The sequence below is a fragment of the Grus americana genome, chromosome 19, assembly GCF_028858705.1.
Source record: "Grus americana isolate bGruAme1 chromosome 19, bGruAme1.mat, whole genome shotgun sequence".
Classification (NCBI taxonomy): Eukaryota; Metazoa; Chordata; class Aves; order Gruiformes; family Gruidae; genus Grus; species Grus americana.
This window is the reverse complement of record NC_072870.1, coordinates 8,709,771-8,735,087: the sequence shown is the minus strand read 5'-3', so window position 1 is coordinate 8,735,087 and position 25,317 is coordinate 8,709,771. Positions and strand designations below refer to the sequence as shown.

Below are 25,317 nucleotides of genomic sequence, written 5' to 3'. Positions count from 1 at the left end.
GCCAGTGACAAGAAAGAAGCTCAGCTAGCGGATTTCCAATCGAACATAGCAATCCCATGAATCAGAAACACAAGTTCCACAGCATCAGCGCCTCCACTACACAACATACTCTGTACAAAACCAGCAGCTTATGGCAGTATGTAATGCTCAGCTCATGACAGACATTTATTCATCACAGAACTAAGAGTTGTGTTTTCTGGATTCCCTTGGAAACAAAGTCCTTTCTAATTAAACTGCTGTCTTCAGAAACACAGAGCTGATGATTTGTCCTGTTGTACTAGGCTTCACCTGTTTAAAGGAAGTCATTCCTACAGATGTCACTAGATTTCCCTCAAACAGCATTACTCATCTTTTTTTGACTGATATTCTTGATTAAAAATAATCAAACAAGTCACTGGGTTAAAGTCATAGTTAAGAAGTAGAGCACGTTTCCTTATTGCAGCTCGGATAATCCTTTTTTATTAAATCAGCAGAGCAGATTAGAGGTTTCACAAGGAGATCTTCCCAGACTGGTCAAAAGTCCCATCTAATTTGTATTGCAGAAGTAATATTTTGCACGGTACTGGTACCAAATACCCCAGCCACATCTTGTCCCAACTTCAACTCATAACCAAACACTTTTCAATATCCCACCAATGCAAGCTTTGGTTCAGAACAGCTGAAGTTGTTCAGCCCTTCACAGTTCCTCAAATTTTGCATTACAGTTCTTGGCCAGCCTGACTGGGAATGTGATCTCCATTTTGGGAATACATTCAGAAAACACAAGTCCATTCTGCAGACACATTTTTCCCTTCTAAATTATTTTGCTGAAAAAATATAAAGCTATCCCTATCATCATTCTCTAGCCTTGTGATTTCTGTTGACTTGCTAAGCAGAGCAAAGTGCTCAAAAAGGAAAACATTAGTAAAGCAGCGTATTTCAGATCTTACATTCAGGAATAAAGCTGACCTAGCAAGCTATTTTAAACTGCTTCCTGAAAGAGATAACAAAGCTTTCAAAAATTTACATTGAGATACAGATCATAAAATTACTGCAGCTGGAGTTGTTCTGGCCTACACTTCTACCTAGAAAAATAATCAAGCAAAACAGATGTACGGCGTGTTGCAACAATTAGGGAACAGTTTTTCCCAGCATGCCTTGCTTTGTTGCCTAAAGTTTTTTTTGAAAACAAAACAAGAAAACCCCAACAACCTACTTTTGCTCCTTCTTATTCTGAATCTAGGGTTTACTTGCAAGTTAAAGACAGCAAAGGTTAATAGGAAAACATTTTACAATTCTGAAAGCTAACAGATAAACCTACTAGAAAGAGATTAAGATGCAACCTATCTGCCAAAACATGCGTTTTAATCCCCAGTTTTCTCAGGGGATGTGAAGTTCCAACCCAAATCACAGGCTCAGCATAGTAGTTCCATTTAAAAGACATTAATTGAAAAAGAAGTCAAAACATCCATGGTTACTTCACGACAGCTGTTGCTAGAACTCTAACGTATTGGCAGAAACATACCCTAATTTCTTTTTAGTTAGGAAGTCCTCTAGAACAAGCTGAAAGTCTGCAAGGAGCTTTTAGTGAGCTGCCAAAGCAGAAACTGTGGCAAACAAATAGTTACTATATTTTTGCTCCAAGTTTGTAGATTCTGTTTAGCTGCAGTTTATGATCAGAGTCCTAAGAGCATAAGAGTGAACCCGACAGCTTGTGCATTGCTATTATCTGATTAATTTTCTGATATGTTAATTTGTGCTATGTTTCCTTTAATTTTTTGGCCAGGAATACACTCCTTTTTTTTTAGGCATTAAATATATTTGGCAAAAGTTCTAATGATTTAGTGAAAAGGGATCAGTCCAGATCTTTTTAAGGCTGTTTCTCAATGTATTAAAGATACTCTTGGTTTGCTTTGCAAGTGCACCACAGCAGCAGCTTCTAACGTGCTCAGCTCCTATCACGTCTAAAGGACTGAACAGTTTGTTAGTTCTGACTAAATGTTAAGTCTCAGACTAAACGACAGTTGACATGTGCCTATAGGATTCAAATAGCATGCATGTTGCCAATTATTCACATGAAAGAGCAATCAGCCATGAAGAAATGTACCATAATAGCCGTATCGCTCATTTTCTGTAACGTTCAATGCTGTACTTAACTAATATATATGGGAGGCAGTGAAAGAGATTGGCCTGCTGCACAACACAAAGGCACAACTGTTCACAGCACACCAAACATTAAACACACTCGCATACTTGAACATCTTCTGAAACAGTTTTGAAATACAAATTATAGCATCTAGGCAAAGCAGGTGAGTTAAGGAGCATGTAGTAACTCCAGCTCTTTGGTTCTGTGGGCCAAAAAAAATTCTAACCGGTTGTTCCTAACCTTCAACATCTACACTGGCGTCACACCTTGCAGTCCAATATTGTCGTAACCAACCTTCCTGTTAGCACCAGCTGCCAGGCAACATTTCAAAACCTTTACAATTTGTACAGGGCAGGACTTCTCTTTTTATCTGAAAACTACTCTGGATGGCATGTTTTCACATGACTACTTCCACACACAGTGAGGATGGATATGGACAAACACAAAGGCCTTAATCAAGGAGCTGAGGGAAAAAAATAAAGATATTGAGACATTCTCATTCAAAAGATGACAGTTCAGAAACAGCTATGATGAGAGTATGGAGGCAATCAAAGCTGTGAGACAGCAAGATCAAGAGCACACACCAGAATGCTTGAAGCAAACGCCTCAAGAAACATATGCAATACTACCAGACCAACTGGAGTCCTTGGGTAAACCAACCAGCAATATTTAATTCCCACTGGTAAAACGACAGGTATAGATAAACATGGTTCCTTCATAAGCATGCCTAGTAAGAACTGCTGGGCACTTGTGTATAAGTAAAGGCTGAGGTGTAGGTACCAGAAGGACCACTGGCTTCATTCCCACTACCTTTCACTGCTTTCAAGGACAGCAGGAGCCGCTGCAGTTATTTCGTCTGCTATGTACCAACAAGCTAAGACAAGAAACAATTTCTGTTCTGATACTGTTTCTCCAATAACACGCTAGAAATTAGTTCTCCCTAAACTACTGTTCAAATAGAAAACTTCAGACTCCATACAGTGAAGACATTAATTCATTCTTCTAAAATGCTATCTCCAAGATACATTACAGGCTTTCATTCTGACGGCTGACATTCTAAAGAGGTTTTGAATTAAATTATTTGCTAAAACAGGCACTGTCTGGCACTGTGTAAGAGATTAGTTCTACTCAGCACACACTTGGGATGATGAACTGCACAAAACTGTAAATTCATGTCCTAAATATAGCACATTCCAAATAACTTACTGATACCTTCATACTTCAGTATAATACTTTATCCAAGGACCTCAATGTACTTTATGCTGGTGAGTTAGAGGTTATTTTAGACTCCTTTTGCTTTTGAGAAACAGTGGGTTTAATTTCCCCAATTAAAGGTATCCAAGACTGTCTGATCTTCTTTTGCAGGATGAGTAACATCCCACAGCACCACCACGGGAAAAGACCTGCATTCTTATACCATTTTAGAGATTCAAGAGGTTTTTTTATTCCTCAAAGAAAGAATACCAATCTCTTGACCAAGAAGATAAGTAAATAAATGTCTCAGCAGGTTATATCTTGCTCTCCATCTATTATATTCTCAGGGTTTTTTAAAGCATTTCACTTAAAGAAAAATTAATTTCACACGTAGATTTGAGCTGCATACACTTATTTTTCAGAGCCCTACTACTGCAAAATGTTTGCCTCTCACAGATGGAGAGTTCATAGTTAAGTATCTCCACAAATGTGTTCAGTCTTAAAACTGCTGGCCTCCACACCCTGGCGTGTGCAGATGCCTGGCCTTCCAAGATGGCACGAACAACAACAGTACGCTCTGCTTACATAAAATGCTTAACTGCAGATCAAATCTGCCAGTGTTGCAGGTAACCACCTTACAGAAATCAAGGGCAGTTATAGTGCTGGCACCAGAACAAAAGATTTTTATGCCGATCAACGCACAGACAACGTTAACGGTACACCAATTCATTCAGGTGTGTCTCCAGCTGAACGGGCATTTCTAGTAATTTAACTCAGGGGACCCAATACGTACTAAGTAACACATCAAAACGGTGTTCATAGGAGCTGAAGCAACAGCAATGTAGAAGGTTTTAAAACATTCATATACTACCAGCAGAATGGCTCACAAGTTCTCCTTGGATCTAATCAAAACCTTAATGGTGTATGTATCTTTACTACACCGAGTTGTGCCACTGGTCACAGATCATGCAATGTGAACACAATCATAAATGAACAGAGATGAAAGAGAAATAATCTATCTCCTGTGAAAACAATTCTAAATGAACCCTTCTGCAATACGTAAAATATTAACTACCCTTTCATTCTCAAACTTAAAAGACATATTCCAAATTGCTATGCAGGGATACAACTTTAATCTCAAAGTACTGCCATTAAGTACAAATAATTTCATTTAATATTATGAGATGTAAACATATTTATTCTTCATCGCAATTAATTTGCACTTTTTTTTCCACTTAGTTTTGCCACTTAGATTGCACACCATCTTTTCTATCTGAAAACTTGGTACAATCAGTTCTTGGATTGTTCAGCTAAATGGTCTGCCAAACAGCGCATCTGAAACATGAGCATTTTCTTATTTCTCACTGTCTAAGGTTAAGAAAAACTTCAGACCAACAGAACTATAAAAATAAAACAGACTCCCAGTCACACTGAGAACTTCCTACGGCGACACAGACTCCACTGGCTCCAGCACTGAGAAAAAAAAAATAGCTTCTGTAACTTAAAAATTGCTTGTAATCCTACAGTCTTATCTGCTGTACTATACCACTATGTTCACAACACTACAGCAAACAAAAAGGGCAGTACATGCTAGAACATGAAATGCTGAAGAAAATTAGTAGGTGTAACAGCCTACTAGACATGTGAATGCCTTGCATAGTGTTCGTTCTTGCTGGGTTATAAATTAATGTAATGATACAAGTTAATGATGTATAATATTTCACAAACATAGCCCTGTGCAGAAAGGGAAAAGCTTATTTGTGCAAGTGTCGCATTCTTTAGAGCATATTTTGTAAAGCAATTTCTTCTATAGATGTAGCATCATGCTGCCAAGCTTTATATTTGCCATGAATGCATTTGAAATATATCCAAGGTATGAGACACAGGTTTCCCCTTCTCTTTGCTTTAACTGTTCATTTTATTTAAATGCAGTAGTCAGTGACAAGCAACAACATCCCCTTCTCACATGGGGAATACAGGACTGATCATTCAAGAAGTCCTGTCACTCTAAGGGCACCGTTTCCTGTGGCAGAGTAGAAAAGCACAGAAGTTATGTTTTTAAATAACCTTTAGGTAAAGAAACCATAGACAAGTGTATGGTTTTGTCCTCTCTTCCCTTGTGGATGTTCTGTGCATAAATCAAAAGAAGCAAGAGCCTCTCCAAGGCTTAGAAGATACACAATGTTAAATCATCAAAATACATAGTCAACTCCCCTCAGGTTGGAGCTGCAAAGCTTAGTAAGTAATCTTTACATATAAACAACTGTAAATGATAAATCTGAAATTCAGCTGCTTACTCACACACCAACGCCCTCAATCAACAATTCCAGTTTCTTTTAAGATGTCTGGATACACTAAATATAGGTCGCTGAGAGATTATTTCCACTTAGCAATACTCAGGAAAACCTGGTCTCTTCAAGAAGCACAAGAGACTACACTTTTCCTCTCAGAGTAGCTAATATTCAAAACGCAGAATTGTGAAGTCAAGACCCAGGAAGAAAAAGAGTCTACACATCCAAATAGGAAGTTTTAATGCATAGTCTACATGAACACCATCGCTTTGTACCAAAAGTCCACATTAGTTAGTACATGTCCTATAGTACTACACACCGTAAAACCCGAGCCTGCCTAGCATGTATCATGTGAACACAGATTTCTATTGCTAAAGAAATACACATCTACACATAAGCTGAAAACCTTTTAGGATGCAAACATGTAGAGACAGAAAATATTGAAGAATGTCAAAATGTCTATTTTGCATTGCTTTAACTATGTGATGCCCCAAGGGTGGCTCTTAATTTTTTCATAAATGTAACTCTGTATTTAAGATTAGAATTGTGCCCAGGAGATAAATGTATAGTTCTTATTCAAGCAGAACAAATGGCTGCATAACCTACATCATGTCGTATTTAGCTTTACTCAACACCTACAGGCCTTAGGATACAAAAAACATACTTCCTACTAAATAGAATACACTACCCTAGATAGGCTAGAAAACTAACTCCTTCACCTTATCAGGCTGAATCCTGGGAATAAAAAAAAGGAAGACACTTTGAAGCAATTTAATACTTATTTCTCCTAGTTGAAAACATCCAAATGTCTGCTTGACTTTTATACTTTATCCTATCCTTTTGAACACAGATAACAGCAATATATACATCTGTGATCTCAGTCTTCTATTTCCTTCAGTTCTTCCTCACCATGACACAAGGCTATACAATACATTTCTTTGTTACAGAGATCTCAGAGATGCTGCTCCTTTTCTACAACGGAGTATTTTAAGTTAGGTTGACTTCTTAATGTCATTTGCTTCATCCATTGCTTCATCCATTCAGATCAACTCCTACTAGTACATTTTCCTTCAGGTGTATTCAGTTGTTATCCACAAACACCCACCTCCCAACTAAATTATAGGGCCAATGAAACAATGCTAATTCAGGAAAATAGTTACTGCCTCCGATAGAGTTCCCAGCCCAGCCAGCTGATGCTTTTTCTCTGGAGACAGGACCAGACTACGCAAACAGCCTTTGCAGAGGGTCTCAGGCTGCCACTTGCGCCTGCTGCCTGGAAGTAAACCATATTCCTCACAGCTTTCTATCCCAACTCTGCATGCTGCTTATTAAAAAGAATCGATACAAAATAAGTGCACAGTGTGTTGAAGATCAGAGAACTCCCCTGCCACTACTGGGGAACTGGATTTCTTTTTCTAAATACCAAATTGATTACAGCAACAAAATATATGGCCATTCAAAATGTTCTACTTGATTGTTTTATATACATATATATACACACACACACACATATTATATTTTCATAAATAAAATTTAATGAAGAAAAAGGCATCAAGATATATTTTACCTGGACATCATAGAGAGCTACAATGTTCTCATGCTGAAGTTCCTGTAAGACAAAATATTTGTATTATGGAAATAGCCTATTATTATTATTTTAAATGTAATATGCCAGGTGATAATTAAAAGAGAACCAAATTTTACAGAGAAAGGTAACATCTTTTTTAGACCATCTGACAGAATTTGGAGGAAATCCCAGCTATTTAGACAATATTTACAGGAATAGGAAATTAGGCAATATCTTTAGAGCTCATAAAAACATTTGGTTCCAGAACTTATTTTCTATGTCTTGCTACAAAAAGTACTACAGCACAAGATTCTTTAATGAGTAATGAAAACTGGCTAAATTTAATTTTACAGTCTCACACAATTTCTTGCTTAGCAGAGTAACCAACTACACTATTTTCAAGCCAACCTTACCATTTTACAATAAAATGGAAATCAAGCCAAACACCACCAAATAAAACTCAAGAGGACAGCTCATGCGATTATTTGTAACTGCTCAAAAAAGCATCTGGCTTTGCTAAGCATTTGCAGCACACTAATATACCAAACACCGCAATTTATGGTATCTAATAAATATACTAGAATATGTATATATTAGTATATAAAATAGCGATGTATCTCAAGAAGCTTGGAAACATGGAGCGAAAGCAGCACAAATTATTACTGCAAAGCTATGTAAAATGAGATGTGGTGAAGTTCAGAGAGCGGAGAATGCTGAGACACTATCCAAGGAGACATTTCCATAAAATAGCATTGAAAAACTAAATGATGCTCTGTTTTATTTCCTTCATTAGAGTCACACTACACATTTTAAGTCAATTAACACAACTCAGAAGTGGGAAGACCGCTTCAGGAATCAAATTCCGCATGCTGATTTTAGCTTTCAAGGCATCTTTGAGCAAAGAAGATGAAGAAAGATCAACGACTGATGTTTTACCCTCAGCTATGACTTTTGTTGTACGCATTGCTTGGGAAAGGTGCCCCATTACCCATCCAGAAGGACAAAGTTTTCTACATGTGCAATAAGCAAAGCACAGAGACTGGTTCTACAACAATTTTCCAATTTAACTTTTAACAAAAGCATGCCCGTAACCAGTTCTGAGACCATTTCTAGACCTTAAAAAAGTATTTCTTTCCTTTTATTTTTTTTTTCTTGGTCTTTTTAGTTCTGGGTTTCTCCTGGAACTAACAAAGAAACAAAAGGTAGAATAGCAATTACTGTGATACTACCCATAACCCGAAATGAACTAGGTCAAGAGTCTCTTTTCCTTTTCAAGTAAAGCAGCTTTAAAAATCACTGGAAATCAACATACCTTTAAGATTTTTATTTCTTTTCCAAGTAGGATTTGTGACTTTGACAAGTTCTTTTTGTTAATACTCTTTATGGCTACTTCCCAATCAGTTTTCTGGAAACAAACAAAAAAGTATTGTCAGTTTTATATTTTTTTAACTCTATCCACTAAAAACTAGCTTGTAAAGCGCTGGAGAAAAAGTTGCAAGATCACCCCTACTCTACCCACCAGTGATTACTACATCACATGACACCATCAAGAACTATTTCATTCCACAATAGCTCAGACAGCTATTAAAATCCAGCTGCAGCTACACCGCACTTTCATGGATTCAAAAGCATTAAAAAAAAAGTAATCATATCCCGTTTATTTTTTGGTAGTGGCACTACATATCTGCTTTTTAGTCCTCTCTCAATGATCAAGTTACTTTTACTCTCCTTCAAGGACTTCCCATTTTCAGCCTTCTTATGCTGTACAGCTGAATATTGCACAAGAAAACATCTGGTTTTTTAAGTAAGCTTATATATTTTCTATTTATGTATTATCTAAAAATAAATTGCCTATTTATTTGTAAGGTGGAAGCATCTCTATTAACCTTTATAGTTTTCCTTTCTTCCTTTTTTTTTTTTGTTAAATCCAAAAATCACTGCACTGTGCCTCTCCAAGTTGTGAGTACTGCCCTAATGCTGCAAGATGATAAATCTGAAGAGTTGTTTTCTGGAAAGCAGAGCACTTTTGACACCAACACCAGAATAAACTCTCACAGCATCAAGAAACCATAATGTAACTATGAATATCCGGGGTGATTAGCAAGCCACGCCAGGAAACCAGACACCTCTGAATTTAAGAAATCTTCAGCCAATCCCTAAGGAGACAATTTGCCATTAGATCCCTCGTTAAACAGCGAGATAAACATGACCCTCCTGACAAACAAAGGGCTCAGCCTCCCATACAGCTGCAACTCTCCACTAGCCGTTATGTTAGGGAGCTACCAAACAGCATAAAGGAGAGGTGGGAACACAGATAGTTTGTGGCTTTTTTAAGGGAAGGGGGGGGGGGGACAAGGGGGGGGGCATGGAGGCTGGGAGCCGGCTGCTCGGCTCTGGGGCCGCCGCGGGCTGCAGCAGCAGCAGGCCGGCCGCCGGGGCTGCCCCGGGCGCAGGCCCAGCCCCGGGCCCCGCCGCTCCGGTACCTCAGCCCACCCCGCACCTTTCTTTTTTTCTCCCCCAAACACTCAAATCACGACAAAATTCCCCAAAGGACACACCGCCCCCCGCTGTCACCCACCGGCAGGGGCTCCTGACGGCTGTAGCCCCGCGGAGAGACCCCGGCCCCCGCCAGCCCAGGCCGGGCCGGGCCGGGCGGGGGTTGTGTAACCAGCCCCACTCCGGCTGCGGGCGAAGCCCATCGCTGTTTACCTTGCGGTGGCGACCTTTGAAGACCACAGCAAAGGCTCCGTGTCCTATCAGGTCCTTCTTGCTGTACTCAAAGTCCCCCACCACCTCCATCATCCCTCAAGGGGGCATGAAGCCCAGGGAAGGAAGGAGGGAGGGAAAACAAAGGGGCTCTTCCTCCAGCCGAGGCAGCTACAGCCGCCTCACGGCAGCCGGCGGCGGGGTGGGAACCTGCCCCTCTCCTGGCTGCCCCCGGCGGCGGGGGCAACTCCTCTCATACCGCGGGGGCAGCCGCAGACCCCCGGGCCGGCGGGGCTGCTGCAGGGCGTCTCCGAGGCGAGGGGCTCCGTCTGGCATGGGGAGGGCAAGGCGGGGAAGGAGGGGAGGGGAAGGATCTCAGGGGCCGGGTGTGAGGGAACAGCGCGGCATCGGCGCCGGGACTAGGGGCCTTTCTCAGAGTGGAAGGGGGCTCCGCGCCCTGCCGCTGCCCGCCCCCATGGCTCCGCCACAGTAGGGGCTGCCGGCGCCGCGGCCCCCCTCAGGGACCGAGCCCCAGATCATCCAGGAGGGCGGGGGGAAGCGCGGCCCGCGGCTCCGGGGGTGGCTGTCGCTGTCGCTGCCGCACCCCTCGCGAGAGAGGAGTAAGAAGTAAAGGTGCAGACGAGGGTCTCTCAGGCCGCCACCGCCTCCCGGGGCTCCCGCCGCTCCGCCAGCACCTCCCCGGCGATTCACACCCCACTAGCCCCGGCTCCGACTGCCCAGACCTCCGCGCCACCCGCCGCATTTTATAGGCCGCATCGCGCAGGCCCCAGCGCTCGGCTGCTTCCGCCGGCGGCCAAAGAGTGCCTCACCCCGTTTAACCCGGCGGGAGCGCGAGGCGGGGTCCCTTCGCCGCCATTCTCCTCGGGAGCGCGCCCTGCCCCGGGCCCCGCCGCTCCTCCTCGGAGCCGCCCCGCCGCCCCTCAGCCCCGGCCGAGCCCCTCCGGCCACGGGCGCCCTCCGGCCCCGCACACCCCTACCCTACCACGGCTCCTGGGGTCGGTCCCCTCACAGCCCCTCCGGGACCCCCCAGGGCCACCCCCTGTCCTCACTTCAGCTCTGGGACAGAGTCTCCAAACCCGAGTTAAGCCCCCCAAGCCCGGCTATCACTTTTCACACTTGCTGTATTTCACTTTAGCCGTTTTCTTGGCCACCTTGGGCCCACCTGTCAGCCAGGACTAAGGTGAGGGGCCACCAGGAGAGGAAGGGCTGGAGGCACCCCACAGACCAGCTGCCCTCAGCACAGAGCGAGGCAGGGCAAGGCCCAGGCCAGTCACGCAGCAGCCTGAGGCAGGAAGGCAGGTATTCGATATCAGCCACGGCGATGCTGCTTACCCAGCACCTCCGGGGTCACACACCCTCAGCACCGTCCCTGCTCCATGAGTAAGCAAGACTCTACGTCAGACCTAATACAAGGAAGTTAAATAAATGGAGAAGCAATGGAGGAACAAGCATGCAAAATGCCATAAGCTGAAGATACTTCAAGTTGCTCGCTCTCTTTAGAAGAGCAACCTCTTTAATTTACAGCCTCTGCCCCCCCCAGCACTTTTAGATCAGCCTGGGGCCATTTACAGCAACATGTACAAACAAAAAAACCCCAAAAAAACAAACCACCAAAACCCAGCCAGCCACCACACACCAGTCACATGGAGCCTCTGACCTTCACCTCCAGACCTACATAGTTACCCTCCTTCACTTTCCGTTCCTCACTGCTCTTTTCCCTTTTCTCTCTGCCCTTGTTCTCCATCATGCCACCTCTGCATCCCGGAGCTGTTTCAGGCCTCCCCGCCATCCCCATCTGCCCCAAACCCCTCAGCACTCTGACACCACAGCAGCAGGATTAACCCTCCGCTGAAGTTACAGACAGCATCGGGATCACGCACGGGCAGAGCTCCAACCCCACTTGGCTGTGCTGCACCTTCCCTCACAAACTATAGCCTCCGCTTTCAGCGCTGCTACAGCAAAATAGAGACTGAGCAGAGTTACGTAGTCGGTCCTCTCCCTATCCTTTGCTAATCTCCCTTCGCTTTCTGGTACTCAAGACCAAGCACTACTGGAGCTGTGTGCCATGTCAAAAACCTCCATAGCTGAAGAGTTCTCCAAAGACAACAAACCTGGATAAAAAAAATTCAGCAAAAGATACTTAAGGGAATATCAACAGCTTTATAAAGGATGTTGTAAGCTCTAGACATTTATATAGAGGCATCAGGAGAATCCTAAAACATCTATTTTGTGCAAAAGAGAACCAGAGAGCTTTAAACCCCCTCAAGACTGAATTTTCTGAAGTTCTAAGCCCCCATCCAAAATCCATTCATGACACTAAACTAACAAACAAACCAGAGAAAGCGAAACTAACCAAGTAATTTCAGCAGCTCAGAACACCCCTGTGGAAGAAATAAATGAGATGTAAAAATATTCCAAGTTAATCATAAATTAAGGTGTTGGTAGTAACACAAACACTTTCTAGTACGCATTCACAGTGCCCCGTTAAAACCAGGAAAAAGCCCACAAGTCTCAATGTGTTAAATATTCTGATTCAGAAAATAATTTCCCTGAGAATTAGCTGTTTATTGCCATTAACTGATTCTCACATTCAGTATTAATGCTCTCAGCATCAGTGTGTATCCTCACCCCAAAGTCAATGTCACAGGCTTCATTTTCAGGAAGCTAAAAAAACCCAAACATATCCAGAAAGATGCCTTTCGAACAGAGAAAGCCACTTCAGGAATTTCTAAGCCACCTATTCTGCATTACACTTCAAAAATGAGACACATTTTGCTTCAGCACCAGCACATCTGATGTCCTTTTGTCCCCATAACAGGGCTGGAGCCCTCGAGCAGGTTTGTTTCAGCACAGCAAGGACAAAACAGCGAGGAGCAGCAGGGAGGTTTGACCAGAATAACTAAACATGCTGCCGTCGCACTGGGATTCCAACGGGATCTGAAGGGCTGAGGTCTGAAAAACCGCTCGAGGAAGGGCTGCGGGATTTGCATGCAGGTCACTCGTTTGAGCTGGGTCCGTGATTAGCCTCTGGGAGCGTTTCTAGGTGTCAACATTTCCAGCACCAGCGGACTACAATAAACCTCTTTACAAACAGCACCTTCACTTGCTTTTGCTGAAAGAGGTTGGTGACACAACGGACTGAATTCACCCGCCCTTCCGAAATGGAGCCTCATTACTGGAGATGTTGGGAGAGCGATGCATGGTAACCCTGCAGGGCTCGTGCTGCTCCTCTCGCCCGAGGAATACAGAGATATTTGCCATTTAGTGCTGGCAGGCGGCAGCAGCCCTGCAGCACTTGGAGGGATGCATCGCTCTGCTCTGACAAGCCACGTGGCAGGACAATAAAATACTCAGCGTGCTCAAAACGCATGGCCGGGCAGTGGGCACCAGTACCATCTCTAACCAACCACAGCAATCCTTCAAAAGCACAGAGTACCGTGTGCTGAATTTATTTATCTTTAACATCATGCAAGAGATGCAGCCTACTGACAGAAACCACCACTGACCTGCAGCTCAGCAAGGACCAGCAATTTACATGGGTCAGAGTGAAGAAAATGCAGAACAGCAGCACTGGAGATGGATTTGTGGTTCTCTCCCAGCTGCACTACATTGGTTCAGCTAAGTTAGTCCCTCAGATGTGAGCCAGGACTCATGATCACAACAGATCTGGGAAGGAATTAACACGTTCCAGGTTGCTTGAGTACACAAGGGAAGTACAGTTTCATCTGGCTGCAGGTCCCCAGAATACAGACACCGCTGTTCCGAGTTTCCATAACACCTTTCATCCTCAAAAGCGCTAATGGTCTTCACAGTAAGCCCTTTTCTGCCGTGCCACCAAAACGCAGCCCTTTCTGAGGCAGAAACATCACCTGAACAGTGCCCAGGCTGACCCAAAGCAAAGCACAAAGATGACTGCTTTTCCTAATATTCATGCAGAACAATGAATGAAGATGCTGATTTTCTTCCTGTTCATCAAAAAATTTTTCTTCTGTCTTCCCCCAGGCTATAAACACGCACATGGAAATTAAATTACTGATCTGGGAAAATAATCAAGAGATCAGCTGAGTCAAGCAGAACATGAATGTGTGGCTCCAGGGACCCCAGACCCGGGGAGCACAACGCATACGCTACTCCTGTGTGGATAAGCAGAACACACAGCCCTGAGGACAATTTTCTGAAGGATGTTAAGGCCCCACTTAACTAAATCTACTCCCAAAAGCAGAAGTCTGGCACTGTCCCGCTCATCTCAGCGTTATCCCAAACGATCTACTTCACTCTAGGTGTTCTTACCATTTTCTTCTCTCCTTCCTTCCTTCCCTCCATCATACCCAGAAATTTGTGAGACAGGTAAACCTTTCTCAGAGGGCTGCCACACTTCCCAGTCCTCATCATCACTGTCCTCCCATTGGGGATTTGTAACAAAATTAATTCTGGCATCAGCTGAGCTGTAACAGCTTTTAAAGGAGAAAGTGTCAGAGGGCTCTGGGGGACAAACAGTTCCTGGATATGCTTAAAATTATTCTTACATTATCAGTTAAAAACACACCTGTGTGGCATGCTTAGCGAGTAACTCGGGTGAAACTGGATTGAAACATGGGAGCAGGGACTGATATTCCCATCACACAGCACTGGACACGTTCAGGTGTTTCAGTAGGGTTTTTTTGTACAGTTAGCGATGCGGTTCCCAGAAAAGCAATCAGAAAGCTCCAGCCTACCTTTGAGATTTGCCCTTTAACAAAAAGTAATGTCTTTCCCATCAATAACACCATCGACCCAAATCTGCATCTGCAATTCTAAAAAATTAGCTAATTAAAGCTTACATCACCATTGCCAGCAGAGCGAGGGAGGTCGCGTGCTCGCTTTGCCTCCTGCCAAAAAGGAGCCACCTCTGAAGCGAAGGGCAGCAGCTCTTCCCCAGCGCACGAGAGCAGGCAGGAGACTGCAGAACGAGGCCCGGGAAATGCCGCATTCAAATAAAACTGGGAGGAGTGTTACGGGATTGCTTAGGAATACAGCTGGAACGGCTCCAGCACTTATTATGCATGAAGGCTGGTGTGGTATGAACAATAAAAATAGTAGCAGCTGCTTAGATAGGAAAATACGATTTGGACTACGTGCAAACCCATCATATGACGAGGTTCAAAATCTACCCGGTATCAGGTCAAAGATTAAGGCCGAGATAGCTTATTTTGGTGTAAACTCAGTTGCAAGGCCCTTTCTTTCAAGAGGTCTCACTTTGCTGTAGAAACCTTTCTGCTCCAGCATTAGGAAGGTGGGGTTTAATCAGGCTCTGTTCGGTGCCTAATATCACAGATGGCAGGAGCTAGCCTAGGTTAGGAGCACGGCCTGAGGGCACAGGGATTGCTTTGGTTTGGAAATCAGTGGACAAGGAAGTGGTCTTTAGGTACACGTACACACACGCATGGCTGAGCCAGTCCCCGCAGGCAGGATCGCTTCCCCCAGCTCCGATACATCCACGCTTCTAACACAAAACACACCGTGGATTAAGAGGGCACAGTGACCCTGTGCAGCACTTTGAAGCAGAGAACGATGCTTCTTCCCTCGGAAAAAGCCACATACTACCAGGAGCTGCAGAAGCCGCGGCTTTCAGCAAGCCAAACCCAGGGACACGAAACTGAACTCCCAAGGGTGGATTGTTTCCTTTGACACAGGCAGCCCAAAAACCTTGGAAAACAGGCAGGCTTCTTGGCTGTTACCAGAGATCCGTCAGCACACGTGCTCCTCTCCTTCCCAAGGGCACAGCAGTCCGGGGACGCAGAATTATCAGCTTCAGTTTTAAATCACCCTGTCCCACAGCATTTACCTTAGTGAGATATGAAAGGTTTTGTTTATGCAGATGGACGCAATGTGGCCTTCACCATCAGCCAGAACCAGCTGGAGGAAGCACATTAATGAAAGAGCAGGTACAGGATATCAAGTTCTTCCCAAAAGATCCCATGAAGATAGAGCCTGCTGACTCGGCTGGCAGAAAGAGATACTAACAACAGGAACCGCAATTTGTGTTCTCAGTCATATTAAAGATTTAACCCTTCATTCCAGTCTTTTGCTCACCTGCAGACAAGCAAATGGCCATTACTGCACCAGCCCCTCTTCATTCTCCAAAGCAATCCTGCCAGCAGGAATAAAGTCCTAAAATGCATCTTCTGTGGCTAGGAAGCATCTGAGACCCAAACTCCTGTTCTGATTTGTAGTAATCACTGAGTAGCAACTGCAGTATGAGGGCTATGGAGAAAGTTTTGGCCTTCACGTTAACTTGCTGCAACTAAATCGGACAATGTAATTTCTACTCCTTAATAATCACATCTTGATTTTCACTGTTTCGTAAGCATCCTGGAAATAAACACTAAATCCAGGTCTATTAGCCTCATGATTATCGGAAGCCTGAATTGACTTATAGAAAGGCTCATAAGCAAACTCAGAAACATACAAATGACAGCGTGAATCCCTCTCACCCACTGGGCAAGTAAATGCACTTGAGAAATTCCAGAAGGAGCCAACTCTGTGTAATGGAAGTTTTGCCATTTACTGTGACAGTACCAGCCCTGCTGTCAGCACGTATCCAGGGCAAGGGACAAACACCACCCAAATGCCTGCTCTGTTCTTCCCCTTCCCCACCCCTTCCTTCCTCCCCCCCCCCCAGCCGGCAGTGGATGGGAAAAGGGCGCTCCCTGCCACAAATGCCTCATTCCCTCATTTCCAAGAGCCGCTGAGACCTGAAAATTCAGCACAGCTCTAGCAGTCGTTTGAAGTCCATGTCTGCTGCACCCTGAATGGATGACTGAATGAATTATCTGCCATGGATGTGGAGGATCACTAACAGATAACGCTCGGCACAGCCCACAGGGAAACGGGCTGAGTGGAAAGGCAAAACCTTACTGGATTAACGAGAAGTCCCAAGACCTTACTCTCAGCAGATCTTTGTCCCAGGCATAGAGCTGAGCACAATTCTGCCACGTAATGACATGCTGGATTTTCTACCTTCTCTCTCCCTCTCTGAAGGTCACACAAGGACAACCCTTTCTGTCCCACTAAAAGCCTCTTTGCAGGATTCTTCACACAGCAAGACAGGGCATGAGCCGTCCCCACCCTTCACTTGCCCCTTCTTCCAAGGCGGCAGGCGACTGTAAGGCTGAAATTTCAATAAAAGGCCAGTTGAGATGGAGGCAGATGAGATATCCCTCCTGTAATGTTCAGAGGAAATCATCCTGCAAAACACAGCTCTTAAGAACTAGAATTAAAATTTCCTTAAATAAATATAAGGAAAGAGTCCACGAGGGAGAGCAGCCAACAGGAACAGGGAGCCATGCTCAGGTCAGCTTCTGTCGTCCATCACCTTGCAGATCTCCCAGGCAGACTGCACCGAAGGCAGGCCAGCTCAGGACAGGACCGGCAGCTTCGTGTCACTGCTCCTATCGACGCCATCTGCAAATAGAAAGAGCTGCTGCATCCCTGTGGTCCGACACCAGCGCTGCCGCACGGCGCAGCAGGTACCATATGACAGCAGCACAGCAGGGGCCCGGGGACTGGGTTCCTTCATCAGCCACAGTCAAATGGCAACCATCTCACGGGAATTTGCCTGTCTGCGTAACTGGGAGACGGAGGAAGGTGAGAAAGGAAGGGTCTGACCAACTGGTGCAACTGTTCCTTCCCCTCTCCAGGCGTCAAAACACGAGTCACATTTCACCACTGACTGCTCAGTTGGAGGGACTCTGCTTTCTAGTCATCGCCCAGATGACAGCAGCAGTTCCTGCCCTGAGGGATGTCAGGTTTCCAGGCTGGAATTTGGCCCAGCGCTGTGCTCTCTGCAAGGAGAGATCATGCCCTAATCACGCAGGCTTCTGCAAGGAGGCTGCAGCTCTGAAGGACACCCGCAGTGGCTGTGACAACCTACATGGACAGACAACAGGTTACTTACATCCGCAAACACTTGTCCTTCCCTCCACTGGCTACCCTCTGTCCATCCGGGCTCCAATCCGTTGCATACACCTAGTATTAGGGAAAGACCCAGTTATTTCTGCTGTCACGGGAGGAGGAGTCATTCCTGCCTCTCTCAAACACCTTAGCTCGACCAGACACTTCACCTCATCTGCATGGCCAGGAAGATCAATGGCCAGTTTCTTTGTCTTGGCATCCCAGACCTTCAGCGTGCTGTCGCTGCTCCCGCTCACCAGCAAGCGGCTGTCGGCTGACCAGGCGATCTGATACACAGCCGAGACGTGCCCTCTCAGCGACGTCAGGTACCTGGTGCGGAGGAGGCACTAAGAAGCTGTTAAGAGGAGCAAGCAGCTGGGTTTGTTCCAAACCTGCCCTTGTCCAGCCTTCGTGTTTTTTCTCCAGCTGTGAGCAAGCAAGCATGGTCACAGGATGCCCAGCAAACCCCACGCCAGCACACACCACAGTCAATTACTATACAGAGTCCACAGGTGGTTCAGTCTGTCTAAAAACCCCCCCAGATGGGCTCAGAGCCTTCTAGAGGACAGCTCTTCATCTCAACTCCTCTGCCAAGAAACCTGTATCCAACAGGCAACACTACAGCCTCACCATACAGATGCGTCCTCCTTCTCTCTGGCTGAGCAGCCTGGATTTAGAAGGATCGTTAAAATTACTGACATGAAACCTAAGCTCATCAGTACAATGGCAAAACAAGGGAAGGACTGCTGCCTCAGCGAGCTCACCAACACTCTAGCAGAAGGTTAACAGCTGGACTACAGGAGCATCCAACCACCACCAGCACCATTTGTAACTAAGAGAATTTGCATTGTCCAGAACAAGCTGTTCTCTGGCACAGGAACTGTTTAAACTGGGTCAGTCTACAGTGTGCAACACACATCTTCAGGAGGGCAGCCGAGTGGAACATCCCATCCCACTGCAGGCGTGCCTGCCCCGGAGAACCAACCCTGCAGCAGACAGCATGTGCCGCACGGGTGCCAGGCAGTGCCGGGGCTAGGCAACACGCACCCAGCCGAGCACAGACCCTGCAACACAAGAGGAGCGGACAAGGGACTTCCCAAGGGCAGAGAAAGACAGAGGCAGAATTACTTTGCATGAGTTCAGGCTACAGAGACACTGAACACACCAGAGAGTTGCTGGCATCAATGTTGGGGCCCATCTCTGCGTAACCTCTGTTACGCGCAGACCTCATACGAGCACCACCTCTGTAACAGAACAAACCAACTCACTTTCCTGTCCTACCATCCCAGAGCTTTATGGACTTGTCAAAGGAAGCACTAGCTATTATCCGGGTGTCTGGCGAGAACAGGACTTGGTTAATCAATGCCTGGTGGCCCGTCATTCTCTCCAGTGGCTTCTTGTCTTCTGCTGGTCTCCAAAGAAACAGTGTGAAATCATCTGACCCCGAGACGAGCCTTTCTGGTTCCTGGCCCTGAGAAAGGGATGAAAGAGTCCAAGTCTTGTACAAGCCCGGTGTGGAGACCTCAGAAACACACCAGCATTGGGGTCACCAGCCAACTGTGCATGTTTTCTGCTTCCACCAGTAATAGGGTTAAAAACGACAGTAGGGACAAAAGGGACTTACCCTGACTTGGTCATACCTCTGCTGTGCCTTGTCCTTCAGCTCTGCCACTGAAAGAGGGAAAGGCAAAGGGGAAGAAAGAGAGATTTGAAGTCCTTAGGTGAAAGGAAACATTCTAACTCTGTGATGCCAATTCCAATCCTGGCTTTCTGGGCCAAGCAGACACATTTGTGACTGCTCGCCCACTTCCTCTTTGCCAAGGGCAATACTGGGAGCAAAAGCCCTTGAAAACAGAGTGGCCTGCCCATCCTCCAGACTGCTCAACCGTGCACATGGGCAAGGAAGATCATGGCTGCCAGCATGACCGACACCGGTACAGGACCTGCTCCCAACTCTCAAGATGGCTTTGGCTCATGGCAGCATTAAGAGGAGACATCAGGTCTCCTCACTATCCTCCCCACCACCTCCCCCAGCCTACAACACGAGTGCTGCACTTACAGGAGCCGCTCACGTCCTGTGGGTTGATGGTGGCTTCAGCAGGTTCGAAGGCACCGGTGCGGAGAACGTAGTCGGTGCTAAGAGCCATGGTGTTCACCCAGTGAGCGTGGCCCTGTAAGGTGCGGCAGAGGACCCCCTGGAAACAGAACCACCTGCTTAGAGAGGGATGGGCAGGACAGAGCCAGACTGAGCAGGACCCACCAGACCCATCACGCTGCAGGGAGCAACCCTAAAGTTTCCAAACCCCCCTGCCCAAGCAGCAGGCAGGACCCCAGCCAGGCTTGGCAGGGAAGAAACGACACTGTTGAGCTTCAGGGACCAGTTTCCCACAGGACCTTGCAAGGAGCCCACCAGGACAGGTCGCTCCAGGGATGTTTCCAGCTTTTAGCCCATTTTATGCTTTTAGAGATGAAAACATTGCGCATCTACCCCTTCCAAACAGTGCTAAGCAACAGGCTCTGACAGGTCAAGAGGATACAGCACCCACCCAGCACCTCCATTTTCCAGGGCAAAATCTGTGCCAGGAAGAGCAGACAAAGCTACAACACAGCGTGTCTAGCCCCCTTCACCAGTTCCTGCCTCACTTACGTCCTGGCTCCTCCAGACTTTGATGGTCCTGTCCTGGGAGGAGGAGTAGAGCAAGCCATCGCCTCCCCACTTCACGCACGTTACCGACTGCGTGTGGCTCGTGAGGATTTTGTCACACTTGCCCATCAGTGTGTCCCAGATGCGGATGCTGCCATCCTTGGAGGCACTTGCCAGGTAGCGGCACTCCGGGTTTCTGGGCAAAAAGAAGATCAAATCCGTTTGCGCAGTGCACGCAGCTCCTCCGCCAAGCTCTTCCCCCATCAGCCCCAGAAGATTCAAGGGCCCAGAAGTCAATAGAAGACAACTTTCTCTTTTGGCTTAAGATCAGAGAGAGGCAGAGCACTGACCTACAGACAACAAGATCCCACAAGGCAGGGGAGAGGCAGACAGATGCTTCCCTCCAAACCGACATCCAATCCAGGGTAAACCTGGCACCTGAGCGCTTGGCAATGACCTTGTTTTCACAGGAAGCAGCTTTAACCCGCTGGCTAACGAGGGGACCACAAACTGGCAGCTTCCTCGGGCACTGGCTGGGGAGAGCCCTGGGCAGGGGGATCAGTCTGCCTTACGCATTGCGGCACAGCTGGGCAGCAATGGGAACGCGTTGAACGCTCTGCCTATGCCATGCTTCGCCTCCAGCAGAAAACGTGCCGGCCTGCGGACAGAGAGCCACTGCGCTGGCAGGGCTGAAAGCAGCAATGTCCAGCCACATGGCTCATGGGGGCAAATTTAACACGTCTGGAAACAGCTGGCCACAACCCAGCAAGGACAGAGGAGCCACAGCCCTCTGTCCTTTGCACGTTGTCTTTACCACTCAACACTATTTTAGTATCAAAAAAAGCAGCCCGTGGCATAAGCAGTGAGGAAAAGCATGGCCCCTCCTTTTGCACAGGATCCGAGCGGGGAGCGCAGCTGGCTGGAGACGGAGAAGTAGAGCTCTGGCAGGGTCATCCCCCTCCTCCCCATTTCCTCATCCTCCTTTATAATCAGTTTTTGCTAATCCAGTTAATTGTTTGCAAATAGCTGGAGTTTCCTACTGGCAAATTCAATTTGCAGGGCTCTGCTCTGAAAGGGCCCTGTTTCTTTCTTTTTATTTATTTATTTCTGTCATGTCTCAGATTATTAGCCACAACTGTCCCTCTCCACCCATCTTTCTCAGACAGAGCTTTAGCTGATCGAAGGGATAAGGGGATTGCACAGTCCTCATGATAAATAAACCAGATGACAGAGGCAACCGGGATGCAGGAGAGCAGAAAGGGAATGCTCTGCAGAGCCTGAGCTTGGGCACCATGCAGGCAGGCTTTCCCGCTCCCAGCTCAGCATGCTGGGGAGGAGCGTGTCAAATGTTTGTCCAGCACCATGAAAACATTAAGTGTTTTCTGCAGGCTGTATCTCTTATAGAGGGGGAAAGAGGCACAGCCTCGCAGTGACTTCCCCAGCACCCTTGGGGGGCTGTGAGCAATGGCTGGGACTTCTGCCTCCACGCTAGATGCATTTTTCCTGGCCCACCTTGGGGGCTGCTCCCCCGCACGCATCCCTTCTGCGCACCGTACCGGAGAAAAGCAAACAGGAGCAGCGCCCTTCGGGTCAGGCTGCTCTTTTCCATACAAGTTAAGGGGAAGGGCCGGGCTGGCCCTTCGCTTACATGTGGAGCGGTTCCCAGCACAGACACGTGATCCATTTGGAGTGGCCAGAGAGCACCCGGCCGATCTGATTGCCAGTGGCTGGATCCCAGAGAAATATCTGTCCAAGAGAGGAAGCAAGAGGGTCGCGTCAGGCCACACGCATCATGTGAATCCCAGGGATGTTTGGGCTTCATTTAGGTGTCCTTGGCGTCGCATTTACATTGGCAGAAGCAGGGAGGAGAAAGGGAGGGGGGCGGGAGGGCTTGGATGCCTTTGTAGATCCCTGCAGCAATCAGCTGACATCTCAAAGCATGAGACCCGATCACCCTCCTCTCGGCCTAAAACGCTGCTGCTACAAAAATATCTGCCTCAATTCAAAACCCATCCCAGTCCCCAAAAAGCCAGCCTGAGCCTTTGACACCTTGTGCCAGCGTTAGTGAATGTTTGCAGAGCATGATGAAAGCCAGAGCGTGCTAAATGCTACTTATTATCGGATTCTGTGGGTGGGACACATGCTGGTTTTCTCTTGTTTTTTCTCTCTCTACATAAATGTTCATCCAAAGAGCCAAGGCATTAGTCATCTCCTACTTAAAAACCTGGGAGAAAAAGGGAAACGGAGGACAAGCAGCTCCCTGGGTTAGATTAAAGCCAGAATGCACCAAACCAAGGCAGAGCCACCCTGGCCTGTTTCCTTGGGGCTGGTACCAAAGCAGCCCAACCGAACGGCCACTCAGAAACTGAGCGCAGGGCAGCAGTGCTCGGCAGCTCCGTGGCCGCTCTCATTGCTCCCAGACCGTACGAAGGTCAGTGCAAGCAACTGCCCCTCTGCAGCTCAGCAAATTACTGACTCGCTTTTAATTGCCCATGAGTGCTCCCACTTCCCCAGGCATTTCTGCGTGCACCCTAAGCGCATACATTTTGCCCTGCAGCCGGGGCAGGGCCCCTTTCGCATTCCTGTAAGAGGGAATTTGGCTGTGTCCGAGTGGGAGCGCTGCGAAACAGGCTGCCGCTGCACGTCTGGGTCATGCAAACAGCAACCCTGGCTTGGCCAGGCGATACCCTTTTCTTGCTCCAGACACCTCCCTCGTGATGGAGCAGTCTGCCAAGGACCACGTCCAAGGCCTGGACTCTTTCCTGTGCGGAGGGAAAAGCGTCTGCTACAAGACAGCAGGGCTCAGCGGTGAGACTTCTGCAAAGGTGACAAAGCCAGAGCACTGCCCGGCAGAGTTCAGAGACGCTACTCGCAACTACCGTGATGCATCCACACGCAAAGCTCCTCTGAGGAACAGGAATCCTGCCCAGAACAACTGGATACCCCCCGATGCCCCAGCTGCCAGAGAAAACAACTTTTTGCCCCTAATCCCCCCAAGCCCCTTTACTAGGTTTCATTTCAGTCCAAAATGGGGCTGCAGGCGGCTGCAGACCCCACCGGTGTGGCTGTCAGGGCACCTGGCCCCGCACCGACGGAGAGGGGAGCCAACGCGTACCTGGCTGTTCTTGCAGCCCGAGGCCAGCTTCTTGCCGTCGGGCGACCAGGCGATGCTGAGCACCCAGTGCCGGTGACCTGGCAGAGAGAGCACGAGTGGGCGTGAGCAGATGGCTGTGTCTGTATGTCCCCGCGTCCCAGCGTGCAGCCGCCCCCAAGCAGGACTAGAGGTGGGGGGAAACCCTCCATGTTCCTCCTGGCCAGATCCTCTTCCTCCGCTTTGCTAGTGAAAGACAGCTACTCCCTCCCCGAGCCATGGTCCCAGCCTACACAGCTCAGGCAGCACCCAGGCCCTGCTCTGTCCCTCCGAGCAGGCAGGGCGTCCCTGAGGGAGGGGGGTTGGGAGGTGCCCTCCTGGGATACCCCTGCACCCACCTTTGGCCGTGAACTGTGGCGTCTCCGTGCTGAGGTCCCAGAAGCGGACGGTGGTGTCTCCAGAGCCGCTCGCCAGGTACCTGGGAGAGGAAAAAGAGCCTGGCTCAGCATGGTGCCCCAGGGGGGACAGCGGCCGCTGCTGAGCCCTCCACCCGCTGCTAGACCCTCGTACTTTCCCGTGGGGCTGAAGGCCACGGAGATGACGGCCTCGGTGTGCCCCTCCAGGGAGCTGGTGCAGCGGGTCACCGCCCGCACCCTGAACACCGCCTGCGGCTGGTAGATGATGTCCAGGACCTTCTCCGTCTCCACGCTCTGCCCCGCCAGGGTCTTCTCCAGCGACACCACAATCTCGGCATCATGGACGAAGAAGGCCAGAGGCACCGGCTCATCCTGGGGGAGGAAGGGCAGGAGCCGTAGCGAGGGGCTGCCCCGGGTTGGGCTCGGGGGGTGCCGGGGGGGGGTGGTTCTCACCTTCTGTAGGAGGGCGTTGCAGACCAGCTGCAGCTTGTCCGGGGTGATGGTGACCGGGACGTCGAAGGGGGAGCCCAGGGACTCCCCCGTCTCGTCCCGGAACTGGATCAGGAGCCGCTGCACGTCCTCGTCCGGCGACATGCCCTGCGGGACAGCGAGCTCAGGGCGCGGACCCCACCGGGGGGGCCCACAGCACCGCGGGCCCAGAGACCCCCACCATGGGAAGAAGGAATAGCCCCACAGCGTCCCAGCCCAGGCCACGATACCCGCGTGGGCGAGAAGGAGCCGCTACACGGAAACCCGGCGTGAGCGCCGTGGAGACGGCGAAACACCCGACCGGAACCCCACGCGGGACGGGGAAAGGAGGAGCCCCACAGGGGAACCCCGGGGTGGGGGAGGTGTTGGTCAGGAGGCCCCGGAGCGCCCCAACACCCACACCCCTCGAGTATCCACCCGCCGGCCCGGCCCTGCTCCCCTCCATCCCCCGCGGCCCCAGCCCCGCTCACCGCGGCCATGTGCCTGCGCGGCCCACGTGCGCCGGAAGCGGCTCCGCCGCGGCGGGAGGCGCTGGGCGCCGCGCTGCTGCCCCCTGGCGGCCGGCGGGGGGAACAGCGCCACACCAGGGCGCCACCGGTTCGCGGCCGCGGTGGGAGCGTCCCGCCCCGAGGCGTTTTCCGTGGTGACCACAAAGGTGCCTTTTATTGCATTTCTAAAGTAAAAAGCAGCAAAACACCAGGAAAAAATATCCCCAATACCCCATTCCAGTAACTAACGAATCCACTGCCGCAGCCTGCCCAGTTTGTGTGTGCAAACCCTTCGGAGTAAAGGAGAGAAGGGCTGGGGCTGCAATCAAACGTGGTTTATTCACCAGATAAAT

At 48.3% G+C, this 25,317-nt stretch overlaps 2 protein-coding genes across 3 annotated transcripts in view; both read right to left on the bottom strand.

Moving 5' to 3' along the window:
• The window catches only part of ULK2 (unc-51 like autophagy activating kinase 2), a 41,218-nt gene extending 30,589 nt beyond the window's left edge, over positions 1 to 10,629 (bottom strand). Inside the window, exons 1-3 of the mRNA XM_054847142.1 lie at positions 9,887 to 10,629; positions 8,490 to 8,582; positions 7,178 to 7,219 (exon numbers count right to left, since the gene is read on the bottom strand). Of these exons, the coding sequence (XP_054703117.1) occupies positions 7,178 to 7,219; positions 8,490 to 8,582; positions 9,887 to 9,979 (228 nt within the window). The 5' untranslated portion in view covers positions 9,980 to 10,629. The remainder of the gene's footprint in view (positions 1 to 7,177; positions 7,220 to 8,489; positions 8,583 to 9,886) is intronic.
• A 6,459-nt stretch (positions 10,630 to 17,088) lies between these two features.
• NLE1 (notchless homolog 1) lies at positions 17,089 to 24,994 on the bottom strand. Of its 2 annotated transcripts, XM_054847159.1 has the most exons (13): positions 24,947 to 24,994; positions 24,441 to 24,584; positions 24,142 to 24,359; positions 23,970 to 24,049; positions 23,596 to 23,672; positions 22,129 to 22,226; positions 20,484 to 20,676; positions 19,896 to 20,031; positions 19,461 to 19,507; positions 19,105 to 19,307; positions 18,007 to 18,166; positions 17,841 to 17,911; positions 17,089 to 17,347 (listed from the first exon to the last, which is right to left on the bottom strand). In XM_054847159.1, exons 1-13 carry the CDS (start codon positions 24,953 to 24,955, stop codon positions 17,335 to 17,337), a joined length of 1,449 nt encoding a protein of 482 aa, XP_054703134.1. In that variant the 5' UTR covers positions 24,956 to 24,994; the 3' UTR covers positions 17,089 to 17,334. The 2 variants fall into 2 exon arrangements, with proteins under 2 accessions (XP_054703134.1, XP_054703135.1); XM_054847160.1 differs by lacking the exon at positions 22,129 to 22,226 and having other exon boundaries at positions 23,970 to 24,359.
• Between the last annotated feature and the right edge of the window lie 323 nt (positions 24,995 to 25,317).